Here is a 25,859-nt window from a genome sequence, read left to right on the forward strand (position 1 = left end):
GGAATAAAATAAGAAGGGGGAAAAAATGAAGGCAAAAAGCGTTTGCACACCCAGCCTTTATATGACAAAAAAAAGGAAAAGTCCGGTAATCAGCAAAGGTCATGGTGACTAGTGAAAAGTGTCACACACATTCTTGAAAAAATAAAAATAAAATACCGCCTTGTGATTACAAAGTCATTCATTTAAAAATAGACATGGTGAAGGCTGACGTCATTTGGAGTCTGCTTATGCTAGCTGTGATTGTGTTGTGAATGATTTGTCCTTTTCATACTGGGTGGTTGAGCAGGCCTCGATTAACAATGCCATCCTGCCAGGGTACACGACCTTGTGGAGACTGGAAGATCTTGAGTGTCGGTAGTTGTAGATCCGCTTCCCCTCTGCAAGGTTCGCCACGCCTATGACAACAACAACATTGAGATGGTGAAAACTTGGCACACATGGTGTTGACTAAAAACTATGCAGTGTACATGATATGCTCACAGAGAACAGGGGGAATATAGAACAGAGACAAACTACATGAAGCAAAACATTTTTTTTTAACTAATGCACAGCATGTTTTCTATCATTTATATTACTTAAACTAGAGTAACACATATAAACAGTGGCCATTAGAGGGAGTGAGGAACAGGGCTTGAGTCTTTAGGGGGCGGATTGGAATTGGGCCATAGAGTCTATGACATCATTGATGTCACTTGAGCAATTGCGATGCCATCATGACTGACATCAGTGATGTCACTCGAGCAATTGTGATGTGATCTCATCATGTCTGACATAAGTGATGTCACTCGACCACTCGATGATGTCATCAGCGATGGGTGATGGCCACTGCAATGTGATGTCATCAGTGAGTGATGTCATCAGTGATGCAAAGTTGGCAAATTGTGCGCTACGCATGCCAATAGGGCAGACGAGGCCCCACACAGCAGCCAAGCGCGCAAGCCTAGGAATCAAGGGTGTGGGATTTCTAGTAACTGATATCTGCTATAATAGACACATCTGATATAACTGATATCTGCTCAATATGAGCTCAAATCCCTCACTGCCTCCTTACAGCTGTGACAGAAGACAGATCAACCACGCTCTCATAATGTATTAATAGGGTGACCAGATCCCAGCAAACCAAATGTGGGACAACAAGTATGTTTGTGAGGGACAATGTGGGACACCTTGCCAATGCTGAGTAGGGCTGCAACTAACGATTATTTTCATTATCGATCTGTCGATTATGTTAGACTAATCGATTTATCGCTTGGTCTATAAAATGTCACCATAAATGGCAATAATTCCCCCCCCAAAGCCCAAGATGACCTTCTCAAATGTATTATTTTATCCTGACCATCAGTCCACAACCCAAAGATACAGTACTCTGTCAAGACTAAAGACCTCAGAAAGCCGGAACAAGATATATTTGTCTGTCTGTCTGTCTGTCTGTCTGTCTGTCTCTCTCCTATTGAGAATAAGAATACAGTTTTTTAACAGAGTCCTGATATGATTTGATATGATTTTACTCAGAGTTGGCTGCTTTACTGCCTGTCCTGCTCATACAAAGATGAAAGAAGGTGTGCTCTGTTTCCAGACATATGAGACTGAAAACCACAAGTTGTTGTGTGGAGCTACGAAGTTATTTATTTTGTTTTGTTTGTTTTTTCTTTCTTTTCTTTTCGTCTTCCTCAGTATTTAAACAATTACAACTGAAAAGTAAACTAATTTACCAAAATGCTGCAATTTCATAATGCTCTGCTCATACTAGAAATGAAATCACACATTTACCAGTAGTAGGCGTACTATTTTTTTTATCTCTATACTGCCTTAAACTCTAGTTACTATGTAGTGTGCAATGTCAATATATGTCTCTGTTTATTCTTATGTTTATGTGTTTCTGTACAGTGCACATCAGTACTTTGTACAACCCTGTACCTTTTATGTCCTACATGTTTGTATTATGTACGCATCTTCTTTGGAAAATAATTTCCTCTCTGAGGACAAATAAAGCTATCTATCTATCTATCTATCTATCTAACTATCTACTTATAATTCTCAGTTTAAATACCAGAGTATTTCCATCCAGTTGTATTTTATATATTCAGATTGATTGATTGATTGATTGATTGATTGATTGATTGATTGATTCAGTTTACACCCTTACACCCTTTAAGAATAGATCAGTCAGCGTCTGTGCCAGTTCACCAGTCCTCACATCATACACTGAGCAGCCAGCCTGGGAACTAAGGATCTATTGATGATACTGCCATCCCCATCTCACTGCACAAACACAGCAATAAAGTACATCAGCCTACCACTCACAAATGTTAAATATCTTGCAAAGGATACTGAGGAGACTGCATTATGGCCCAAATAGGGCAGTGAGGGACCCTGGGCCGATGATATACATGACAGAGAAATACAACATTCAGCTGGAACATTCATGTTGAAGTTGTGCATTCTTGACTCGTAATAGTAGGCTACTGTCGGAGGCTATGGAGCAATGTGAAGTAATTTATCTGTAGGCTATTATGGGGGTTGTGTTCAGTGCAGTTGAATAGGTGTGTGATGCAACACGTGCAATGGGTTGCTTTTAATTACTTTTATTTGTAGCCTATTGTACACAAGTTTATTTTTTATTTGGGAATGATGTATGTATGATGTATAATGTAGGCCTACTGCATTGATGTGAAGCATGTTGTGTATGGAACAAACACAATTCCCCACAGGCACAGTGGGGAATTTTGAGCAGAACTAAACACATTAGAAGGTGGGAAATAATGCATTTTATCCAAAGACTCTGAGAGGATCTGATCCCAGGCCAGCAGCACAGCCTGGCTGTAAAGAGTAGGCCTACTCATGGAAATAGTATACTACCACAGTGCTAGTATGAAAACGTCAAATGCAAAATGATAGGCTATTTCAGTCTAGTGGACTCAAGCACAGCAAGTCGGAAGGCACTGTATTATTTTATTTGACAATCATATGAGATATATCGAATGGAGAAAATACATGTTTGGCCTACTTTAATGTAAAATCAACCTTTTAAACAAAACATATTTTCAGTTCCATTGATCATGACTGCATCATTCACCTGAGTCACAAAGTTAATGCCTCAGGAACAATCTCTCCTGCCTAAGTCACCGCCTGCCTCAAGTGTGTTTACCGACACCACAAATCTGACGATTAAAACAAAACTAATAGCAGCACTACAGTACTTTGACTTGTATTCCCTCGTCAGACATCTCTGCTTACTGTAAAACTAGTGTTGTTTGAAATGTAAAGCATATTAAACCATTTTATGAGTCGAAATGTGAGGAAATCCCACTGCGAGTAGAATACTGTGACGGGGTAATGGAGAGGTTTGAAGCTTCTCTGAATACAAATAAAGTCTCCTCGTTGCTAAAAACGACTCCATTTCGAAAGGAAACAAGTTTTCTAACATCTCGAATAAGATGTAGACTTCAAAACTGCTCCGATCGGTGTGTTTTATCCCTAAAATGTGGAAGAGAAAACACAAGTGTCGCCACATTTCAACAGGACAGAGAGAGACGCTGTGTGTGTTGAGTCTACACGGTCCGCATGCTGTGTATAAGTCCCGCCTCTTGGTCAGCGTGGATGATATTCCAGTCACATTCTGTAGAGTTTTGTGAAGCAGAAAATACTCGAGAAGAAGAATGGCAGAAGTCGCTCCAGCTGCACCCGCCGCTGCCGCCCCGGCGAAAGCGGTCAAAGCCACCAAGAAGAAGGCGGCGGTGAAGCCGAAGAAGGCTGGCCCCAGTGTCGGTGAGCTCATCCTCAAAGCTGTGTCCGCCTCCAAGGAGCGGAGCGGCGTGTCTCTGGCCGCCGTCAAGAAGAGCCTGGCTGCCGGAGGCTACGACGTGGAGAAGAATAATGCCCGCGTCAAGATCGGCATTAAGAAGCTGGTGGAAAAAGGCGCTCTGCTGCAGGTAAAGGGCACCGGGGCGGCCGGCTCCTTCAAGGTCCCCAAGGCTGAAAAGGTGAAGAAACCCGCTGCCAAAGCCGCTCCTAAAGCCAAGAAGCCCGCTGCCAAGAAACCAGCCGCCAAAAGCCCCAAGAAGAAGGTCGCAGCTAAGAAGCCAGCAGCCGCCAAGAAATCCCCCAAGAAAGTCAAGAAGCCCGCTGCAGCGGCCAAGAAACCAGCAAAGAGCCCAGCCAAGAGCCCCAAGAAGGCGACCAAGAGTCCCAAGAAGGTGGTGAAGAAGCCCGCTGCTGTCAAGAAAGCTCCAGCGAAGAAGGTTGCCAAGCCCAAAGCAGCTAAGAAAGCTGCCCCCAAGAAGAAGTAAGCTTTCCAGCTTGACTTCTCCCCAAAAAGGCTCTTTTAAGAGCCACCCACAACCTTTTTAAAGAGCATCCCTATTTTTATTTGATGACTGATTATTAATTATTAACCTCCACACCATGAAAACACACCATTTTACAACTGCTACAACGTTTACGGTTTCTCCCTGTCTGTGTGTATTACTAATACTGCATTGTGTCTAATTAGACACAATAACTATAGATGAGTGACGCAACGTCACTTGTTTGTATACATGTTGTCCAGGTTTTGTTTGATCCTTTCTGGACTCATGATATGTTTGACTCCAGTCTTTTCAGATGCTGCTAAATCATTCAATATGGAAATATGTTTTTATATAGGCTACATGATGTTGTACATAGGATGCATTCATCACAACAGGAATGCAAACATAATCGTTATCATAATCGATCACAATACTAGGCATTCATTTCTGCTCATGTCCTACTTTGCACCTTTTTGGTTTCCTCTACTTTTGTCTTATTCTAATCTACACAGATCCATAAACCAACCATAAATAGACGTGGCTACTATGTGATTTAGGAAAAAGGAAAAATCTGGCACAAGGAAGCTCTGCAGGCCAAAAGTGAATCAGAAAAGAGAAAAAAGGAGCTTCTTGGATACTTTAGATTTTAATTACGAAGTAAAGTACATGTCTACTGCAATAGTTAAACAATGTACATCTTCAAGAATTACAGGGGCACAAAAGGCAACGCATTTCAACCTCTGGTCTACAGACTAGTAGACCGGAGAGGTTGAAACGAGTTGCGTTTTGTGCCCCTGTCTATTCTTGAAGATGTAACTAGTACTGTTATTTATAAATTATTATGTTTAATCAATATTAATTTAATTTTCATTCCTCACACTCACATGATCATTATAACATTGTTTTTCCTTTTTCTTTATTTCTCATGCACATCACCATCTAATTGACATTTGGATAATGTATTACATTAATAATTAAGACACCATCATCTCTCCAGAGAGATGCCGTGATCTCTCCATATACAGACAGATGTATTATGTTAAAAAAAGAAAAACTATTGTTTTGATATATTGACTGCATAACTTGTACCTGAATATTTTTTCAATAAAGCTATTTAAAAGACAGACATGCACCGAGTTTCGCTGCTGTATCTTGTTGGCTCATTTTTGGCAGTTTGTAAGTTAAAAAAATACGAAAATTACAGTAGTTTTAAACATATTTCCATTGTTCTCAGGTGGGACAAGGCCAAAAATGATCACTATAAGCAAATCATTTAAAGTGTGTGTGTGTGTGTGTGTGTGTGTGTGTGTGTGTGTGTGTGTGTGTGTGTGTGTGTGTGCGTGTGCGTGCGTGCGTGTACATTATCCAGCTTTGTGCTTTGAATTATTGTTTAGTTTGAGTTTTCGGCGGGCTTTCCTCCAATTGGCCCTAGATGATCTATTGAAGCTCGCGCCTCCCCTCAGGCAGACCAATCAGCGTGTAGCAGCACTCCGGCGTTGCCTTTATGAAGCCGACACTCTTCTCGCAGACATTATTCTCTGACTTTTCTCGTAGAGAGGAAGAGCTGAAATTGAAGCATGGCCAGAACCAAGCAGACCGCTCGTAAATCCACCGGAGGAAAGGCCCCTAGGAAGCAGCTCGCCACCAAGGCTGCCCGTAAGAGCGCCCCGGCCACCGGCGGCGTCAAGAAGCCTCACCGTTACAGGCCCGGTACCGTGGCTCTCAGAGAGATCCGTCGCTACCAGAAATCCACCGAGCTGCTGATCCGCAAGCTGCCCTTCCAGCGCCTGGTCAGAGAGATCGCTCAGGACTTCAAGACCGACCTGCGCTTCCAGAGCTCCGCTGTCATGGCTCTGCAGGAGGCCAGCGAGGCTTACCTGGTCGGCCTGTTTGAGGACACCAACCTGTGCGCCATCCACGCCAAGAGGGTCACCATCATGCCCAAAGACATCCAGCTGGCCCGCCGCATCCGCGGAGAGCGCGCTTAAACTCCCTCGGGACATCACAACACAACGGCTCTTTTAAGAGCCACCTCCATATTCACTAAGAGTGTATTCCCTGTGTTATCAGCATCTAACAATTCTAAATGATATCTAAAAGTACAATGAAATAATGCAACCCGGAATAATAAGTGCTTTAAATATACTTTATTGAATTATTCAGTCAGGGCTAACAAACATTCACAGTAATATACATTTGTTTTATAATCTAAACAGTAGAAGGGAGTACTTAAAAGTTTATAATATGGAACTGAACTCCTTGCTCGTCCTTTTTTTTGGTCCAGCTCAGAGCCTCACCTATCCACATGGCCTTTCGCTCTATGGCTGATGCAACATTCAAGGCCTCCCTCCTTAATAGAGTAGCTGCCTTTTTGTGACCTCCCTGGTGGTTCCCCATATAAAGTTCACTACAGCTTTATTCATTTTCTTTAATGTCTGGTCTTTGGGGGGGGGGGGACAGTTGCTAAAAACAATAGTTTGGATCAAACAAAAGTTTTTATTATTATTCTAATTTTATAGTTACTTCCTTTATTGCCTCACTTTTTTGAAGTTCTTCCTTTATTTCTGTTTCTTTGCAATCCCAGTTTTCTTCATAACAATTTGTATTACTTATTTTAATACCTAAAACTGTCATATAATTTCTATCATTTATACTAATTACAGGCCGAGTGTTATTCTCTCCAAACCAGACTCCTTCTGTTTTATTGTGGTTCAGTCTGGCACCAGACACCATTATGTCCTAAGGTGTTAATTTATTATGTCCAGTTCCTTTTGATTTTTGACTATGACCGTGACATCATCGGCGTAGGCCAGGACAGTCACTCGGTCTCCACCACTGGTTCTCGTCCCACTCAGCCTGGTATCCTCCTTAATTCTTTTTAATAATGGGTTGATGGCTAAAACATAGAGGGCAGCAGAAAGAGGGCAACCCTGTTTCACCCCCATCTTAATTTCAAAAGAGTCTGTTAGAACTCCATTCACATTTACTTGAGTTATTGATTGGGCATACAACAACTTAACTATATTAATAAAATCATTTTCAAACCATAACACTTTAAAACTTCCCACAAATATTCCCTTGAAATAAAATAAAATGCTTTCTTTTGGTCTAGTCCTATGATGAAAAATTCCTCCTCTGTATTATTAATTATATTTCTCAACATTCCTAAGTTGTCCGACATCAGTCTTCCCTTTATAGCACATGTCTGTTCTTTTTCTATTATGTGTTCTAGGGCATCATTCAGTCTATTCATAATAATCTTTGCAAGTATTTTATAATCAATATTCATCAGTGTGATGTGTCTCCAATTGTCTATTTCTTAAACTTACCCATCACATGTAATCATTGAAAGATAAACACAAGATAAACAACATCTAAAAAGCATTAAATATTATAAAACCATTCGGATATTAACATAATATAAAGCATCACACGTAAAACATGGATTTCAGTTCCTATCTTTGTGACCTTTATTTTGAAATTTGACTTTAAACTGTATTCTTTGAAATCAAATGAATTGTTCATGTGGCTCAAATCCTCTCTTAACACTACTTTCTCATGAGTAGTTTTATTTTGAAAATCCAAAACATTGCACAGCGAAAGTGTTATTTGCTGTGTTAACTTGACACCATTAATCTTCTGATTGGTCGAGGATCGCGAAGCTGCAACTGTCCAATGAACAAGCAGCTCGATAGGCATATAACCCGGGCTCCCGGCGGTTGCCATTCATTCTTTGATTATCTGTCAAATCATAAGAAAACACGCAAAATGAGTGGACGAGGGAAAACCGGTGGAAAGGCGCGTGCCAAGGCAAAGACCCGCTCATCTCGTGCTGGACTCCAGTTCCCGGTCGGCCGTGTCCACAGGCTGCTGCGCAAAGGAAACTACGCTCACCGTGTCGGTGCTGGAGCCCCGGTGTATCTGGCGGCGGTGCTCGAGTATCTGACCGCTGAGATCCTGGAGTTGGCTGGAAACGCTGCCCGCGACAACAAGAAGAGCCGCATCATCCCCCGTCACCTGCAGCTGGCCGTCCGCAACGACGAGGAGCTCAACAAGCTGCTTGGCGGAGTCACCATCGCTCAGGGCGGCGTGCTGCCCAACATCCAGGCGGTGCTGCTGCCCAAGAAGACTGAGAAGGCCGCCAAGAAGTAACCTGCTCCAGCTTGTCTCCACAACAAACCAACGGCTCTTTTAAGAGCCACCCACTCACTGACAAAGCGCTCTCCTTTTATCCTTACTAGTTAAAGGTATCATATTATTACTATCAAAAAGCTTTTATAATGCTGCCGGTTTGCACACGAGATCACACAACTTGAACCGAACGGGAAATAATGACTTGAGCTATACATTATTATAGGAGTGATATGTAATTATTTAAAATGACAAAGTTGCTGCACGCGGCGGCAAAATCGAATTGTAAGTCTTAAGGAATTGTATGTCAAAAGGCTTGAATTCGTATTATGATAAAGCCACAAACATAATCTAACGTGCAGACGGAAGAAGAATTCAGCGTGCTGAAATACTCTGCTGTATTCTGTTTAAATCCTCAAACAATATTGATTGTTCATTCATGTTCTAGTTGTGTAAAAAACGTTTACAACGCGGGATATTTTAAATTCGAATGATGTGTATGACGTCAAAGTGGCGGCCAGAAGAAAACACAGTTGGGGCTATGTGAGACTTGTTCAAGGTATTTTGCTAGCATCGTGTCCCTGGTGTCTCTGAATTATTATTGGTAGTATTGGTTGCATCGTATTACAAATAACTGTAGCCTACATGTAGCCTATATATAGCCTAATTTGTTTACACAGCATTTACTGACTTGAATAACAAAACAGTTGGGGTTCTCAAACTGTTTGCATTCCGCACATTATAGGCACATAATGCACACGTCTTCTTAATTATCTATCATGTTACAAATCAGTGTTGCACCATGTAGCCTACTGACAGGCACGGAGCGAAATATCCTGAGACCCACACATGAACGCATCATCTGTTTTATAGATGTTTCAACCACTACATTATGTTACCTAGCAACACAATTCCTGAGGAAGACGGATCTGTTGTGAACGACTACCCTCTGGTGGCAAATTGGAGGAACTAAATTAAGTTATTTATCCAAATATTCATGTCTTCATATTTGAATATTTTGGTGTTCAGTATTCTTCACAGCAACAGGATTATGTTAAACCAAGAAAACCAAAGGAAACATCTGTATAAATCTGTAGTTTGTATATGGGGACAGTCTGTTTATTAGCACTTCTGTCTTGCTTGTGTCTCATTAAATCAGCTGTACACACATCACTGTCTAACATCTATCTGTGTGGAAATGTTGCTGCAGTGTTTGTATGCGCAAAATGCCTTGTTATCGACTGGCTAACAATGGCTAGCCTGGTTGGAGCTAGGCAGAGCAGTAACCCTGGCTGGTTACCTGACTGTTTAAATGGAACCTCGAAAACTCCGCTGTGATGTCACTCAACCGTGAAAAATGATTTTTTTTTGGGCCACTGAGACCAAACGGCCCCAAGTTGAACGTGGTCCCTATGCACTTGAGATGGCCCATGGTAGGATAACAGGGAATCCTAGTGGAAAAAAGGTAGCATAAAACATCCTGAGGAGTTGAGCTGGCTCTCGGCCTAGGAAGAAATGGAGACATTTGCCCCAAGTATATTATTTTACCTCCATGATAACAAAGCCTTCAGTGATCTGAATCTGAACTAGTTGCTGCTGACATCTAATAGTCAAGTCAAACTTTATTTCTATAGCACATTTTATACACAAGGCAACACAATGTGCTTCACATACAAAGACAAAACAATGTCAATATAAAAATTGCAAAAATACAGAAAAATACAAATGTAAACACACACACACACACCAAGAAACCAATAATCTAACCATAAATTGTTGTAAAAAGAAAGGTTTTTAACCTACTTTTAAAGGTGTTCAGTGTGGGGGCCTCTCTCAGGTTCTTAGGCTGGGTATTCCATCTCTTTGGGGCTACGAGGGATGGTTAAAAGGCCGCTGTCTGAGGATCTGAGAGATCTTGCTGGATTGTATGTAATTAGCATGTCTTTGATATACTGAGGTGCAAGGTCATTTATGGCTTTATAAACAAGTAGTAGGATTTTAAACTCAATTCTGGTTTTGACAGGGAGCCAATGCAGAGACTTGAGAACGGGTGTAATATGTTCAAATTCTTTGGTCCCAGTGAGGACATGTGCAGCTGCATTTTGAATTAGCTGAAGTCGCTTCACAGCTGAGTTTGGGAGGCCGGTGAACAGACCGTTACAATACTCTAGTCTACTTGTTATAAAAGCATGAACTAACTTTTCAGAATCTGGTTTAGATTAAAAAACTCTCAGTTTTGAGAAATTTTGTAAGTGATAAAATGCTGATCTTGTTAATTGATTAATATGGCTGTTAAAATTTAGGTCGCTGTCTAAAATAACGCCCAGATTTCTGGTTTCGTTTTTGCTCACCAGAGACCGGGAGCTGAGATGAGCTGCAATTTTTTGTCTCTGAGTTTTTTCACCAAAGATGAGTATTTCTGTTTTTTCTTTGTTTAGTTGTAAAAAGTTTTCTGACATCCATAAATTGATGTCATTGATTGGGTAAGGGAATGTATGGGATGTAGGTCATCAGGAGATAGTGATATATATAGTTGAGAGTCATCTGCATAGTTATGATAATTTATTTTGTGTTTCTGTATAAGCTGTAAGAGTGGGAGCATGTAAAGATTAAAAAATAATGGTCCAAGGATTGAGCCTTGGGGTACTCCGTACTTGATGCACTCTGTCCGAGGTGAAGTCACCAACAGACACAAAAAAATTCCTGTCGTATAAATAGGTTTTAATCCAGTTTAGAACTGGCCCGGATAGCCCGACCCATTTTTCCAACCTGTCTAATAGAATATCGTGGTCAACAGTGTCGAAAGCGGCACTGAGATCCAGAAGGACTAGAACAGATATTTTCTGTCTGTTGATATGCAGATCATTTAAAACTTTGACAAGTACTGTTTCTGTGCTATGGTGAGACCGAAAACCTGATTGATACATGTCAAGAAGGCTGTTTGATGTTAGATAGTTATTGAGCTGAGAGTAGACTGTTTTTTTGTTTTTTTACTGAGGAATGGTAAGTTGGAGATGGGCCTATAGTTGGCGATAACTGTTGCATCAAGGTTGTTCTTTTTCAGGAGAGGTTTGATGACAGCTGTTTTAAGTGCAGAGGGAAATATACCTGATTGAAGAGAGTAGTCAACAATTTGTAATATATCAGGTGCTAAGCAGTTAAAAACAGATTAAAAAAATGTGGTAGGGAGAGGATCCAGGCAGCAGGTGGAGCACCTGAGCTGCCCAAGGGTATTTTCCAGCTCTTTCAGGTCAACAGGGTCAAAGTAGGACATGGCACATGTAATGTTTGTGGAGAGCTGGAGGGTGGGAGTAGTTGTGGACCTTGATGCACTAATGTTCTGTCTGATTTTGTTGATAATTTTGTTATTGAAGAACATAGCGAATTGCTCACATTTTTGAGTGGACAGCATCTCAGATGGAAATTGAGATGGTGGATTGATTCAACAGTGGAGAAGAGCACTTTACTATTATTTATATTTGTAGGCTATTTATGATTTTTGAGAAGAAAGACTGTCTGGCCAGTTTGATCTCTTTGTTGCAGTCATGCAGTCTATCCTTATAAACTGCATAATGAACATGGAGTTTTGTCTTCCTCCATTGTCGTTCTGCCTGGCGACACTTTCTCTTAACCTGCTTAACAGCCACTCCATTTCTCCAGGGGGGTTTTTGTTTTTGTATAATTTTAGTTTTAACAGGTGCAATGTTGTTAAGAATGTTCTGTATTTTTAATTGGTCACGAGATCGTCGGTTGACGATGCCATGACCAATGATGACTCAACTACAGTTTTCATAAAGGTTTCAATAGTATTGTTATCAATAGTGCGTTTCTTGATTGTTTGAGTGCATTTCTGCTGTACATGAAAAGCAGATACTTCAAAAAAGATGCAGCAGTGATCTGAAATAGCAACAGGGTACAGTAATATTCAGTCCTTTTGTTATGACCAAGTCCAGAGTATGCCCCTTGTTGTGGGTGGGTCCAGAAACATGCTGAGTAAGGTCAAAAGTATCCAGTAGGCCTATGAAGTTACTAGCATAGGGATCCGTTTTTACTATCAACGTGAATGTTAAAATCACCTGATATTACTAAACAATCATAGTCAGTGGAGACCTTGGACAGTAGCTCACAAAATTCATCAAGAAAGCCACATTTAGAATTTGGTGGGCGATAGACAGTGATAATTATTAGGGTTTTGGCATTGCAATGTAAGTGTAATACTAGTACTATGTGGTAACGCTTTAGAATACAGCCCGCAAATTACCCTGTAAAGTACAGGACAATTGGATAATTATGTTAGTTTGTCCAATTACTTATTTGGTCCCTTAAAATGTAATTTGATCCCTTAATTAAGATGTCATGTAATTCCTACACCTGATTTTGATGTAAATCCCCTAAAATTAAAGCTGGGAGTCTGCAGTTACAGCACATATTGTTTCAAGTCCACTGTGGTGGTGTACAGAGCCAAAATGATGAAGATTGTGTCCAATGTCCAAATATATATATGGACCCAACTGTAAATAATAGCAAATTGCCCATATCCATCAAAAGGAGGCGCAGTGTCAAATCAAAGTGTACCACTCAAACAACTTGCAGATGTTTTTAGAAAAGGCTTACTGCTAAATGTGTGGTTTTGCTGCCACCTACTGTATAACATAGGAAATAATTCATTCAGCATGATGCTATATACTGTGTAGATGTTTCTACAGAAGGTAAAGTGATTTTAAACAATAAACAAGGTCTCCACCCCAGGAATCGATTGTGCGCAGTGAGCGAAATTTCTGGTTTTGATAATAACATGTTGAATTACTTTTATTCATTTTTGACACGGCTCAATGGGGACAGACATGATGTGTGACATATTACTTATTTACATTATGTTCTTCATGAGTTCCTGTATAAATCACACAGCTAATTTGCAAGGAAAGACAACACAAACAGTGATTCTTCAAATGAAAACCACAGATAGAGAAGTGCAGTAGCTAACCCAACATGAAGACTTGCACTTTGAGGTTATTTGTTGAACCTGACAAATTACTATTGAGCAACGTTTATTGGACCTGCACGCAGTGAATGATATCTCTGTCAAGATACACGCAGCTGTGTAGGCTATAGGTTTGATGCACGCAGCTGTGTAGGCTATAGATACACACAGCTGTGTAGGCTATAGGTTTGGACCAAAATGGAGGAAGCAGTCTTTTATTGCCGAGCAGCTTTTAATTGGGAACACATGTAAAAACATACTGAAGTGACAGAAACAGTCAGTGCAACAAAACAAGATCAGAACACTTCACATTTCAAATATGAAAAGACACCTTAGAGTAAAAAAACATATGAGTACAAGTGCTTGTAAAGGTTGGGGATAACAAACACTGATGACTGCCTGCGGGCAACATTACAGGTTGTCAACATGCAAATCTTTCTGTTCTCTACAGAAATGTGATATGTATGGCAAATAGATAGGCTATCGCTTACGTCAAATACGGACATATATGAATTTCCCATGTAACACATGAATGTGCATATTAAGATGATGTAGTCCACTAGGATACAGCAATACTGTACATTGAAAATGGGTTTGGTCCAGGTTTGAGGCTGTAGCCTCTGACACAGCCAATCTGCAAACATAAACTGTATGGATATGTGCCATCTGTCATTAAAGCTGAGCTAGATATAGCCTCAATGTGCACCGTTCTTCTACCCATATGAAAAGAACCATCATTTCAAACCAAACTCAATTAAAGTTGCATGCTGCTGTGCTTACTGGAAAACACACATACCAGGTAGACTCGGACTAACCACATTTTACAAATTGAAGAGAACGACTCTTCAATTCAGCAAATATCTAATAAACCTATCAGCACGCATTTCACTACAATTCCAGCTATTGGAATTGATTCGCCTTCTAGTCCAAGCAATATTCTTCCACTGGCCTAAAATAGACAGTGGAGGGCGATGGTGAGCAGTGTGAATCAATACAAATGTTTTGTGGAAATAACATGCTGCTTACAGGCCAAATTTACCAGAAGAGCCTAACAGTCGTAAACGGTCCGAGATTATATTCTATCAAGTATGTACATTTTGCAATAAGCAAAGCCTTCAAAACTTCACTTTCAAACGGTCAGATTTTTGAACGGAGCATGGCATGACATTCTCTCCTTATCACAGGGCTACGCTACATACAAGAAACCAACATGATCAAAGTCTTTGAAGCTTATTATCTGCTGGTCAGTCAGTCAGTCACTGCGCGGCCCTCAGGCTAGTGCACTTGGACTTGGTGTGGTAGCAGCTGGCAGCCGCTGCTCACATGGCTGAGGACTTTCTGTTTCAGCTGGGCCACTTGCTCCCTCAGCAGGCCGGCCGTGGACGCCAGGTCAGTGTTTTGGTTCTTCAACGTCTTGACTTTGTCCTCCAGCCGGGAGATCCGCTCCAGCTTGCGTTTCCGACACTTGTCGGCGGCGATGCGGTTCCTCAGCTTCTTCCGCTCAGCTTTGATGCGCTCCTGGGAGTCCATGTCGATGGGAGACAGCGGCGGCGTGCTCTCCCCAAAGCTCTGCACGTCAGGCACGGTCTGTGGCTCGTCCTTCAGCAGCTGGACCTGGGAGAGCTCTGGAGGCGGCCCGGGCGGAGGGAAAGCGACAGTGTCCGTGGAGTAGTTGACGGTGGTTCCCAGAGGCCCGCTGCCATAACTGTTCAGGTTGGTGTAGACCGGGAGATCGGGCTGCAGCACGCTGACGGCCGGGGCCATGTTGTTGTTGCAGCCCAGGTCCAGACTGCCGTTCACACCGGCGGCCCCGTTCAGCCGGTTCTGCTTGTGCAAGTCCTCCAGCGCCTTGACGAAACCCTCTGCAAATTCCTGCTCGTCGGTTATTGCCTGTGTAGAAAATGATTTGGGTTAGATGCAGTGGTACTCAAACCTTGATCATGTCAAGGACCCCTAAACTAACACAAATTAGACCACGGACGCACATTTGATAAGATTTTGTTCCAGGGTCCGGCATGTTTTGCTTTTAGATGTTCAGAGAAACCCATGAGCAAAATAGTCATACATTCTGTCATTGTGTTATGGATGGAATTAGTGAAAATAAATTAAATTATTCCCCTTGTTGTTATATATATATATATATATATATATATATATATAAATATATAACAAGGGGAATAATATATGGTATATATAACAACATATATATATATATATATATATATATATATATATATATATATATATATATATATATATACTGAGAATGATGTATTGTAAGACTATTTTTAACCTCTTTATCTCATGGAAAATATTACATTCACAAATGCAAATGGGGCAAAACTAAAACACATACGATTCAAAATAGAAATCAGACACTATGATTATATGGACTAAAAAGTAGTAACTAAAGCCATTAAACATGATTATTATTACTAGCATTATTATTATTATTATTATTATTATTATTATTATTATTATTATTATTATTATGCCCCCGATTTGTTTTGGTTGAAGATGATTGTATGGTTTGAGCATGATTAAAAAAAAAAAAAAAAAATCGCTTACCGTTTTGTGGTAGAGGAAGTGGGAGCTGGTCGGTGAGGTGGTGACCATGCCGTTGGACTGGACGATCAGCCTCTCCAGCTCCGGGGAGACAGCGAGGAGGCTGTCGGCCAGATGCGGCTTGAGATCGGCGGCCAGGCTCAAGTTCAGATCCTTCTTCATCATCATTATTATTCCCGTTGAGTAAAAGACAAGTCGTATTGTTCCTTTAAACCGGCGCTCTGTCCATAACCTCAACAAAACAAACAGAGGCCTAAATGTGCAATTAATTGTTAAACGACTCTTCCTTTGATATGTGATATCATGCCTTTTGTCTCGTCCACTGAGCCGCCGGTGATCTGTCGCTGTCGAGGGGGGACTGCACGCCCGCGCACGCTGCCTCGAGCTTTTCTATCCTCGCACGTTCCATTATGTCACATATCAGAGCGCGCGCATTGGGTAGAGAGGGGGAGACAGTGGAGCGAGGTCTCACTCTGCCTCCTCTTCCGGGTACAGCTAGAAACGTAGGGTATGGAGTTTTTTTGATAGGGCACAAAACCCACGAATATCCAGTGTTGGGGGTAACTCATTACAAAAGTAATGTAATATGTGATGTAATATATTACTTTGAGCAGTAACTCAGCAATATAACTTATTACCAATAGGATTTCAGTAATATTATACCAGTTAGGCCTACTTTGTCACACAAGTTACTTTTTTATTTTTTTTATCAAAGCACATCGTTTCCCAATCAAATTGTGTGTTTTCATGCAAATAACCACTATAGATGACAATAACAAAGGAAGAGGATAACATCGAATTTTGGATGATTTAAACTATTTTTCGGGATGTTCCGGGGTGGCAATGTCATTTTGCTACTGCTATTTTGGTTAAAGTAATGCAGTAGTGTAACAAGTAATGAGTTATTCTACACAAACAGAAATATTGTAAAGTAAATTATTACTTTCAAATGAAAGTAACTAGTAGTAGCCTAATATGTAGTACATTACATTTTGAAAGTAACTTGCCCAACACTGCTAATATCCACAAACTACCGGCTTTTTCTTCAGTCTAAGGCTGCTTTCTCACTGGGAACGATTGCTTTTGTTCCGTTCTGTTCCGCAGCAACTTTTGGAGCGTTATTTAGCCCCCTTCCCAACCAGCTATGACATGGTTGGTAGCAATGGATGCCTTAGGTCTTCTAGTTTAATATGATATCAGTATCTTCACTCCAACTTTAAAAACGAGCTCGCTACGGCCTCTGAAAGACAGTCATGTTGGCCACAGATGCCAGCAGCACCCTCAGGACTTTGCGCTGGCACCTGGGGTGCCTAATTAGATTTGCCGGGGTGGCCAGTCTCCTCAAGGATGAGACAAGTATTCCCTGTGTTTCAGAAAGGTCTTTTAAATCTCAACGTCAGCCCATGGCCTTTTTAATGTTCATAGACAAAATGCACTAAAATAGACTAATGTTACAGTGGTATCATCAAAAACAACTTTATTCAGCTCTACACGGCAGTCGCTATGGCAACCGTCTGCCTGGGGTAACTACTGAATGGTTCATCATCGTCATAGACGATCTTTGGTACCAGTTGTATTACCATGGAGAGAGTGAGGATAAACAGTGTGGTGCATTGTGGTTTGATGTCATGGTGAGAGTTAGTTGTTGTTCAAAAGTCTTGTTTTCATACAATTTAACCCACACACAAAAAACTCTCAGCTCAAATAAACATTTATTGATTTCTTCTAACAAACATCAAATAAATTATGCTACATTTTCTTCATTTTAAAGCCAATAACTCCATCCAAGGAGAGGCTAGTTTGGCAAAAGCTGTTGTGCAGCGACACATGCTGAAGTCCTCATGTTAGATCTGTGTTCATGTACGGGCAAAGTGATGAATTGTTAAACGTCATAATTACAGTATATCGAACAATTTGATGGTGGTTTTTGCTGTTAGCTGTCTACCTACATACAGAGAGTCATGGAACTCTGCACAAAATCATATCAACAGAACTTGTTTTGCCTTTATTTAGATAGGACAGAAGGCAGACAGGAAAGGTGGGGAGAGTCCATGTCAAATGTCCAGTAAGTCGTTAAGTGATATATAATGGAGTGAGGGGGGTTGTGTCCGGTCCATGTAATGTTGGATAATGTCCATGTAAAATGACCATGTAAAAAATCCATGTAAGATGTCAAGTAAAGTCCTTTAACTCTCTATGGGGGATGCAATAGACTACTTGCACAACTCCACTACTTCCTGAAATGAGTAGGGCATCTTGGTTTCCTGTCCTACACTATTGGATGAACTGATTAATGTCAGGTGTGCCTGATCACTGTTGTTGTGACTGCAGCAGTCAGGCACACCTGACATTAATCAGTTAATCCAATAGTGTAGGACAGGAAACCAAGATGCCCTACTCATTTCAGGAAGTAGTGTGGAGTTGTGCAAGTAGTCTATCGTGGCGGGTTGCCCAGGGGGCATCATGGGAAGGGGGGGGGGGGGGGGTCTGGAAGTGGCAAAGTCCTGTTTTTTAGGGGCTTGGAGGTTCTGGTACTGCAAGACATCAGTCTTATGCCATGAGCGAGGAGCCTGAAGAGTTGATGTCCTGGATGGGTGGGGTCGGCCATATGTTTCTGAGACCGCTTTAGCATCCTGGCAGTGTGTAGGTCCTGAATGGACGTCGGGCTACACCCGACCACCTTTTCAGCTGTGCGGATGATGCGCTGCAGTCTGGAGATGCCCTTGCGAGCAGCAGCAGCAGCAGCAGCATACCAGACGGTGATGGAGGAGGTGAAGAAGAGTGTCAATGCTGCCTTTGGCACCTGGAACTCGTTTAGCCACCCAAGAATGTTCATCCTCTGTTGCGCCTTCAGTCAATAAATGCAGTCTTCTGTGCTGGAGAGAGAGGAATAGTACGCCTCTTCAGTGTTTTCTCTGGCTGGCAGGTGAAGGGTTACGTACAGAGGAGGAGGAGAGAGTGCGTCACAGGGAGGCCCCATCCCAAAACACTGTGGGGGCGGACCATGGTTCCCTGTGATGTCAGAGCTCTGCCCTCAGCACTGTGGCGGAAATGGAGGAGGGAGGGGGGAGTAAACCAAGAGAGGAGGAGGGAGGGGGGAGTAAACCAACAGAGGAGGAGGGAGGGGGGAGTAAACCAACAGAGGAGAGATATTTCAGTGTTCTAAAAGCTGAGTGCAGGGTGGAGACAGACAGACACACACACACACACACACACACAGACACACATACACACACACACACACACACACACACACACACACACACACACACACGCACACACACTTCCCCTCTCCACATCAGAGCTTTCATTTATTTCAAAACAACACAAAACGTGATCAAAAGCCAGTTTTAGAAAGGAGGGAAAAAATATGACGATTTCTCTCTGTTAGTTCTTCTGATAGTTTACACTCCCTCATTATCCTGTAACTCTTTCTTACTTTCATTCACTCATTTCTAGTTCATTATGTTCTCAAGACTTTAGAATTCAACGTATTCTCATGAAACACTTCATATGAACGCTTATGAAAAGTAGTTCTCCTTCAGTTTCGTACATAATCCTACACATGTCCGGCACGCCAGGGGCGACACGAAAATCAACACGACCGATTTTGAAAAGTCGAATTTGGTCCCAAAGATTGGTTGTCACGGTTATGTTTCGGCAACTAAAAGAACTTGGTTAAGGTTTGGTTATGGTTCAATAAGAAAAACTTTTGTTAAAAATTTAAACGTGGCTACGTAGTACCTATATCGCTCCCTGCTGGTTGTTGGGACACGGTGGCGCAGTGGTAGCGATCTCGCGTGGCACTCTCGCCTCACAGCAAGAAGGTCCTGTGTTCGATTCCAGCGACGCTGTTGGCACTGGGGGTGCCTGGTGACCAGGTGGGCTATCTCGTGAGAAAGGTTTCTGTGTTGATTTTGCATGTTCTCTCCATGCTAAGTCTGTCCTGTCCAATAAAAAGCAGCATGTCCGGTTTAGATTTAGTTTTGAAATTAAAGTTAGTGCATTGCTTTTCGTAGCTATATACGTACAAACAACAGCCTGGTTTAATTCCCCTTTTGCTCTGTTCTTAGTTCTAGTCACCCCCCTTCTCCTCTCCTGTCTGTTGTGCTACAGATGCTTTTGCTCTGTTCTTAGTTCTATTCCCCCCCCCCCCCTCTCCTCTCCTCTCCTGTCTGTTGTGCTGCAGAGGCTCAATTTGCCTGAAGGCATCATTAAAGTTTCATCTCGTCTCTGCTGCCTTGGCGAAGCCTTAATGCTGAATTTAATGACATCTCAAATGTTCTTCTCTCTCCCTCTGAAGTGTTTTCATCACATGCAGGCAGCAGCTGTGCTGAAAATACCACCATCCCCAGAAGATCCTCTGCTTACTCTCATAGTCTCCTTTACCTTCTCTCCCCAGCCCAGTCTCCAAAATATATTGGCATTTTACCTTTCTGAACCAAAAATATGTTGCATATCAACATCTCTAGATACGTGTATATCAAGGCCTAGACCTCGGTCGTGTGAATAAGGAGAGTCTTCTATTGAAATGCAGTCAAAGGTAAAGGTGCAATATACCTATGGTATCTACCTAAGGTAGCCTTTCTGGCACACACACACACACACACACACACACACACACACACACACACACACACACACACACACACCTAGAAGCTGAGTAGTACAGCCACAGTCTGATCTGCTGGCCACTGAGCAGCTCGCCTGGAGCAGTTGAGGTTAATTAAGGGCCTTGCACAAGGGCACCTCAGTGGTGGAAATGAGTGAGGGGCAAGTGTTGCTTTTTCACTTTCCCCACCCAGATTTATCCTGCCGGTCCCGGGGATCAAACCTACGACCTTCAGGTCACAAGCTCGCTTCTCTAACCTTTAGGACACCACTGCCCCCGTTAATAAGCTTAGGGTCAAACTTTTTTTTTAAACAAGTTGGGAATCCAACACGGCCCTCTTGTGTGAAAGGCACGGAATCTACAGGCCCACCAACCCCTTCACCTGCACAGAATCTACAGGCCCACCAACCCCTTCACCTGCACATAATCTACAGGCCCACCAACCCCTTCACCCCCACAGAATCTACAGGCCCACCAACCCCTTCACCTGCACATAATCTACAGGCCCACCAACCCCTTCACCCCCACAGAATCTACAGGTCCACCAACCCCTTCACCTGCACATAATCTACAGGTCCACCAACCCCTTCACCTGCACATAATCTACAGGTCCACCAACCCCTTCACCTGCACAGAATCTACAGGTCCACCAACCCCTTCACCTGCACATAATCTACAGGTCCACCAACCCCTTCACCCCCACAGAATCTACAGGTCCACCAACCCCTTCACCTGCACATAATCTACAGGTCCACCAACCCCTTCACCTGCACAGAATCTACAGGCCCACCAACCCCTTCACCTGCACATAATCTACAGGCCCACCAACCCCTTCACCCCCACAGAATCTACAGGCCCACCAACCCCTTCACCTGCACAGAATCTACAGGCCCACCAACCCCTTCACCCCCACAGAATCTACAGGTCCACCAACCCCTTCACCTGCACAGAATCTACAGGCCCACCAACCCCTTCACCTGCACAGAATCTACAGGCCCACCAACCCCTTCACCTGCACAGAATCTACAGGCCCACCAACCCCTTCACCTGCACATAATCTACAGGCCCACCAACCCCTTCACCTGCACAGAATCTACAGGCCCACCAACCCCTTCACCCACACGGAATCTACAGGCCCACCAACCCCTTCACCCGCACCGAATGTAGCAATCCTGTGGCGTCGCTTTCACATGTTTGTGGAAGTTCTGCTGGACTATCCGGCCAGAAAGACCAGAAAGGGACGGGTAGCTTACCTTTGGCATCGCTATAGCGCGCCGCGGGACTTGACAAAGTGGCGGAATTTGACGCATTGTGAATGAGAACTTTTCATTCAAAAGAGCAAAATCAATGTGGTGATGATTTGTTGATGTTGGCGTGTTGACAGCACCAGCACAAGATGTTCCTCCTGACCAATCCTGTAGAGCGAACGATTTGATTTCCTCTGCTCTCTGGTTAACACTGCCAGGAGTGGTGTTTCTCCTCATAACGCAGCAGAGAGCTTCACCATAATGACATGATGTGTTACGAGAATATTTGGTGTGTCATACGCCGAGCGAATGCTCCGCATTCCTCACCCACCACTCAGCGTGAGCGGAGGAGCGCAGCGAGCGGCCTGCAGTCTGCTGATTGAGACATCTTCCGCCGCTGCAAGTTGAGGCACAGCACCACCCGCAGGCAGGAATGCTCATCATGAATAGATCCAGTGTGTGTTTGTATTATTGAGCAATATGTCACTTTGTGCCTGAAGTGATCTATGAAAGTGACTGGAGCAGATACTAAGAGCCCCTTAAAGGTCATCGAAAAGAAGACTGTCCATCTTCATCAAATCAGAGACACTTAGGAAATAAAAATCGGCTTTTCAGGGGCGTGGAAAAGATGGCTTATTTTCTCCCTTGTCTGTGAATGTTTGAAATTCTTTTGGGAGGTTTGAAAGGTCACGAAACTGTTGGTTGATTTATTGTTTCGTTGTCCCTGACAGAACTGGGCTGGCAGGCAAGATGCAAGATGCAAATACATGTTATATAAGCCTCCATAGTGTTCTTTAAAAGTATCTCATTAGGCAAATGTCAGGTTTTGCTTCTGGCCAATGATATGATAGGATATGATAATGGTGAATGCCAGGTATGTGTATGTGTATGTGTATGTGTGTGTGTGTGTGTGTGTGTGTGTGTGTGTGTGTGTGTGTGTGTGTGTGTGTGTGCGTGTGTGTGTGTGTGTGTGCGTGTGTGTGCGTGTGCGTGCGTGCTTGTGTGCGTGCCGTTGTGTTCCACTGGGCCTGATGACGTACTTTCAAAGTGTAAGTTCCATACACATGGCTTATGGAGAAACCCTGTGTGTATAGCGTGTGTGTATCGCGTGTGTGTGTCTGTATTCATGTGTGTGTGTGTGTGTGTGTGTGCACACGTGCGTGTGTGTGGGCACATGGAGGTATTGCCTGCTGCTGGTTTCATGTGAAAACACACCTCCGCCCTCAGACACACTGAACCACAAACCTCAGCCAGTCTTCTCATGTCTCCACCTCACCTTCTGCAGAAACACTCTATCCAAATCACCTTCATGCGTCTCGAGGGAATGATATTTTGGTATCAGAGGGTTAGGGTTAGGGTAGTCTCTCAAGCCAGACTGTTAGGGTAGTCTCTCTCAAGCCAGACTGTTAGGGTAGTCTCTCTTAAGCCAGACTGTTAGGGTAGTCTCTCTCAAGCCAGACTGTTAGGGTAGTCTCTCTCAAGCCAGACTGTTAGGGTAGTCTCTCTTAAGCCAGACTGTTAGGGTAGTCTCTCTCAAGCCAGACTGTTAGGGTAGTCTCTCTCAAGCCAGACTGTTAGGGTAGTCTCTCTTAAGCCAGACTGTTAGGGTAGTCTCTCTCAAGCCAGACTGTTAGGGTAGTCTCTCTCAAGCCAGACTGTTAGGGTAGTCTCTCAAGCCAGACTGTTAGGGTAGTCTCTCTCAAGCCAGACTGTTAGGGTAGTCTCTCTCAAGCCAGACTGTTAGGGTAGTCTCTCAAGCCAGACTGTTAGGGTAGTCTCTCAAGCCAGACTGTTAGGGTAGTCTCTCAAGCCAGACTGTTAGGGTAGTCTCTCAAGCCAGACTGTTAGGGTTGTCTCTCAAGCCAGACTGTTAGGGTAGTCTCTCAAGCTTAGGGGTAGTCTCTCAAGCCAGACTGTTCTTCTCCATTCTGCGAATGTAGCTTAAATTCACGCCCACGGAACATGGACAAAGGAAGTTGGGGGAAAAAACCCTTAAGACCGGAGGAAGTTCAAACCGATGCAGGTGATTGGAGAAATACGAGCTTGTAGGGACATCCGGGACATCCCCCTATCATCGCTCATTATTTCCCTTGAGTTTCCCTTTCCATTTTGACCAAGTGTTCCCTGCTCCAATTACAGACGTTTAGGCGGAAGTGTTTAGAAATTGCGAGAGCCAACCATCTGTTTTAAGAGACTAGGGTTAGGGTTATACACCTAGCCTGGGTCCAGACCCTCGAATCTGCCCACTCCACAGAGCTGAGTTAGGGTTAGGGTTGGGTTAGGGTTAGAGTTGACAATTCAGTCTGAATATCAGGCTATTATTATACATCACGTTTCACCCCATATTTACAGTCGACATATCATGTTTAAACTGTCACTAGCATACAGCTATGGAACCAATTGTTGACCTTATTTTGATCGCTTTATTGTTTATATTCGTTTTGACCTGTTCTTTCATTGCTTACTCTGTTTGTGTGATGATATTCTATGTGTCTTCTGATGCTGTTGAGTATTTTTGCTGCATGGTTTTGCTGCATGAGCTAATTGTTCATGTCGTTGATGTGTATTTCATGTTAGTAAATGCATTCAGTCACGAGGAAATGTTCAAGCAATGTGCCTGGTTTAGAAAATATTAATACAACTCTCAGATGGAGGTTTCTATCCTTTTTTCCAACCCTAATATGAAACAGAGAAATGCAAATGAGGGTTTGTGGAAGAACAGACGTTTCTTTTTCCAGCCTGTAACAGTTGTCAGATCTCTGTGAGGCGGTGGATGTTACCATGATGACAACACGCTGGATTGGGTTTGACAGCCAGCGCTGTAGCCGTTTATCCATCTTGACAGTGAAGCAGAAGCTCTGAAGGAGAAGACAGAAGCTCCACCGCCTGCAGCTCAGCTCGGCTAACAGTCAGGTTAGGGTTAGGGTCACACCTATTTCAAATATCATCAGTTCACATGTGTTCATGTTGCATGTCTTCCTTTTTCTCCTGCATATTTCCTGTCTTTCTCACAGTACAGTATAGTATACAGCAGGGGTGGCCAAACTTTTTTGGTTGTGGGCCGCATAGAGAAAAATATAAGGAGTCGCGGGCCAAACAATATTAAGCGCGGCAGTTTTCGCGGCAAAGAAATTGGACCAGAAAAGCCTTGTGCCATCAAAAATGTAATTTCTACCTAAATAAATATATGACACATAGTTGATTGATGTGCTCACCTATTACAATGGGTATTTCTGTATGTTTTCACATTTTCTTTTCCTGTGCCAACAGGTTAAGACAGATACTTTAACATAACATTAACATTCATTCAGTATTAAAAATGTTTAAAAATAAATAGACCAGGTCAGGGTGCCCAAGTATAACCCATTTTCAATGGTTTTAAATTGAAAAAACGCTTTTTCGTTTTTGTTTTCCGTTTTAAACTTTAAAACAGAAAAACGAAAAACGTTTTTAGCAAAAAAAACAAAAAATTGCTAAATTCCTGGCGGGCCACTTAAAAACGGGCAGCGGGCCGCAGTTGGCCTGCGGGCCGTAGTTTGGCTAGCCCTACAGGACAGACAGATAGATAGATAGATAGATAGATAGATAGATAGATAGATAGATAGATAGATAGATAGATAGATAGATAGATAGATAGCATGTGGGCAATGTTCTCTATTTCAATTCTGTCCTGGAAGTGCTGTCATCAGTGATGTCAATTGTGCATTGTGATCAGTGATGTCAATTGTGCATTGTGACATCACTGATGATGTCATAGGCATTGTGACATCATCAGTGATGTCTAAGAGCATTTGTGATGTCATCAGTGATGCGAAGTTGTGACATCATCAGTGATGTCATAAGAGCAGGTGAGCCTGCACAGCGGGTGAGCTGCAGGGCGGGCAAGGACGCGCAGTGGCCGAGCTGCATACGTGAGCTGCAGGGCTGGCGAGGCTGCGCAGCGGGCGAGACTAGGAATGGAGCGTGTGAGATGTAAAAGCTTCACGTGCTGTAGCCTCAGTTCTCGCTCAGGCACAGAGAAGGAGAATCCTCCT

At 42.8% G+C, this 25,859-nt stretch overlaps 3 protein-coding genes and 1 pseudogene across 4 annotated transcripts in view; 3 read left to right on the top strand and 1 right to left on the bottom strand.

Moving 5' to 3' along the window:
• Window positions 1–6,277, top strand: part of LOC310785919 (histone H3.2) — a gene marked incomplete at its 3' end in the record, with an annotated part of 116,626 nt that extends 110,349 nt beyond the window's left edge. Inside the window, exon 2 of the mRNA XM_083647098.1 lies at window positions 5,852–6,277. Within this exon, the coding sequence (XP_083503224.1) occupies window positions 5,867–6,277 (411 nt within the window). The 5' untranslated portion in view covers window positions 5,852–5,866. The remainder of the gene's footprint in view (window positions 1–5,851) is intronic.
• LOC310787027 (histone H1-like) lies at window positions 3,623–5,153 on the top strand. Its single transcript, XM_083648353.1, has one exon. The coding sequence runs from the start codon at window positions 3,660–3,662 to the stop codon at window positions 4,287–4,289; it is 630 nt and encodes a 209-aa protein (XP_083504479.1). The 5' UTR covers window positions 3,623–3,659; the 3' UTR covers window positions 4,290–5,153.
• Window positions 6,278–8,054: 1,777 nt separating the features above from the next.
• On the top strand, window positions 8,055–8,441 carry LOC310785936 (histone H2A pseudogene; annotated as a pseudogene). Its single transcript has one exon. The product of its transcript is annotated as a histone H2A pseudogene (transcript).
• A 5,188-nt stretch (window positions 8,442–13,629) lies between these two features.
• Window positions 13,630–16,305, bottom strand: LOC310786554 (transcription factor JunD-like). Its single transcript, XM_083647774.1, has 2 exons — window positions 15,970–16,305; window positions 13,630–15,291 (listed from the first exon to the last, which is right to left on the bottom strand). Exons 1-2 carry the CDS (start codon window positions 16,132–16,134, stop codon window positions 14,677–14,679), a joined length of 780 nt encoding a protein of 259 aa, XP_083503900.1. The 5' UTR covers window positions 16,135–16,305; the 3' UTR covers window positions 13,630–14,676.
• Between the last annotated feature and the right edge of the window lie 9,554 nt (window positions 16,306–25,859).

Source organism: Poromitra crassiceps (genome assembly GCF_964638095.1).
Source record: "Poromitra crassiceps genome assembly, chromosome: 12".
Lineage (NCBI taxonomy): Eukaryota > Metazoa > Chordata > Actinopteri > Beryciformes > Melamphaidae > Poromitra > Poromitra crassiceps.

What these genes read in the sequence shown, in the direction of transcription:
- LOC310787027 (XM_083648353.1), top strand. Translation starts at nt 3,660, where the DNA reads ATGGCAGAAGTCGCTCCAGCTGCACCCGCCGCTGCCGCCCCGGCGAAA.
- LOC310786554 (XM_083647774.1), bottom strand. Translation starts at nt 16,134, where the DNA reads ATGATGATGAAGAAGGATCTGAACTTGAGCCTGGCCGCCGATCTCAAG. An exon ending in ACTTCCTCTACCACAAAACG is followed by an intron (nt 15,292 to 15,969) that starts GTAAGCGATTTT and finishes TTTTCTACACAG; the next exon opens with GCAATAACCGACGAGCAGGA.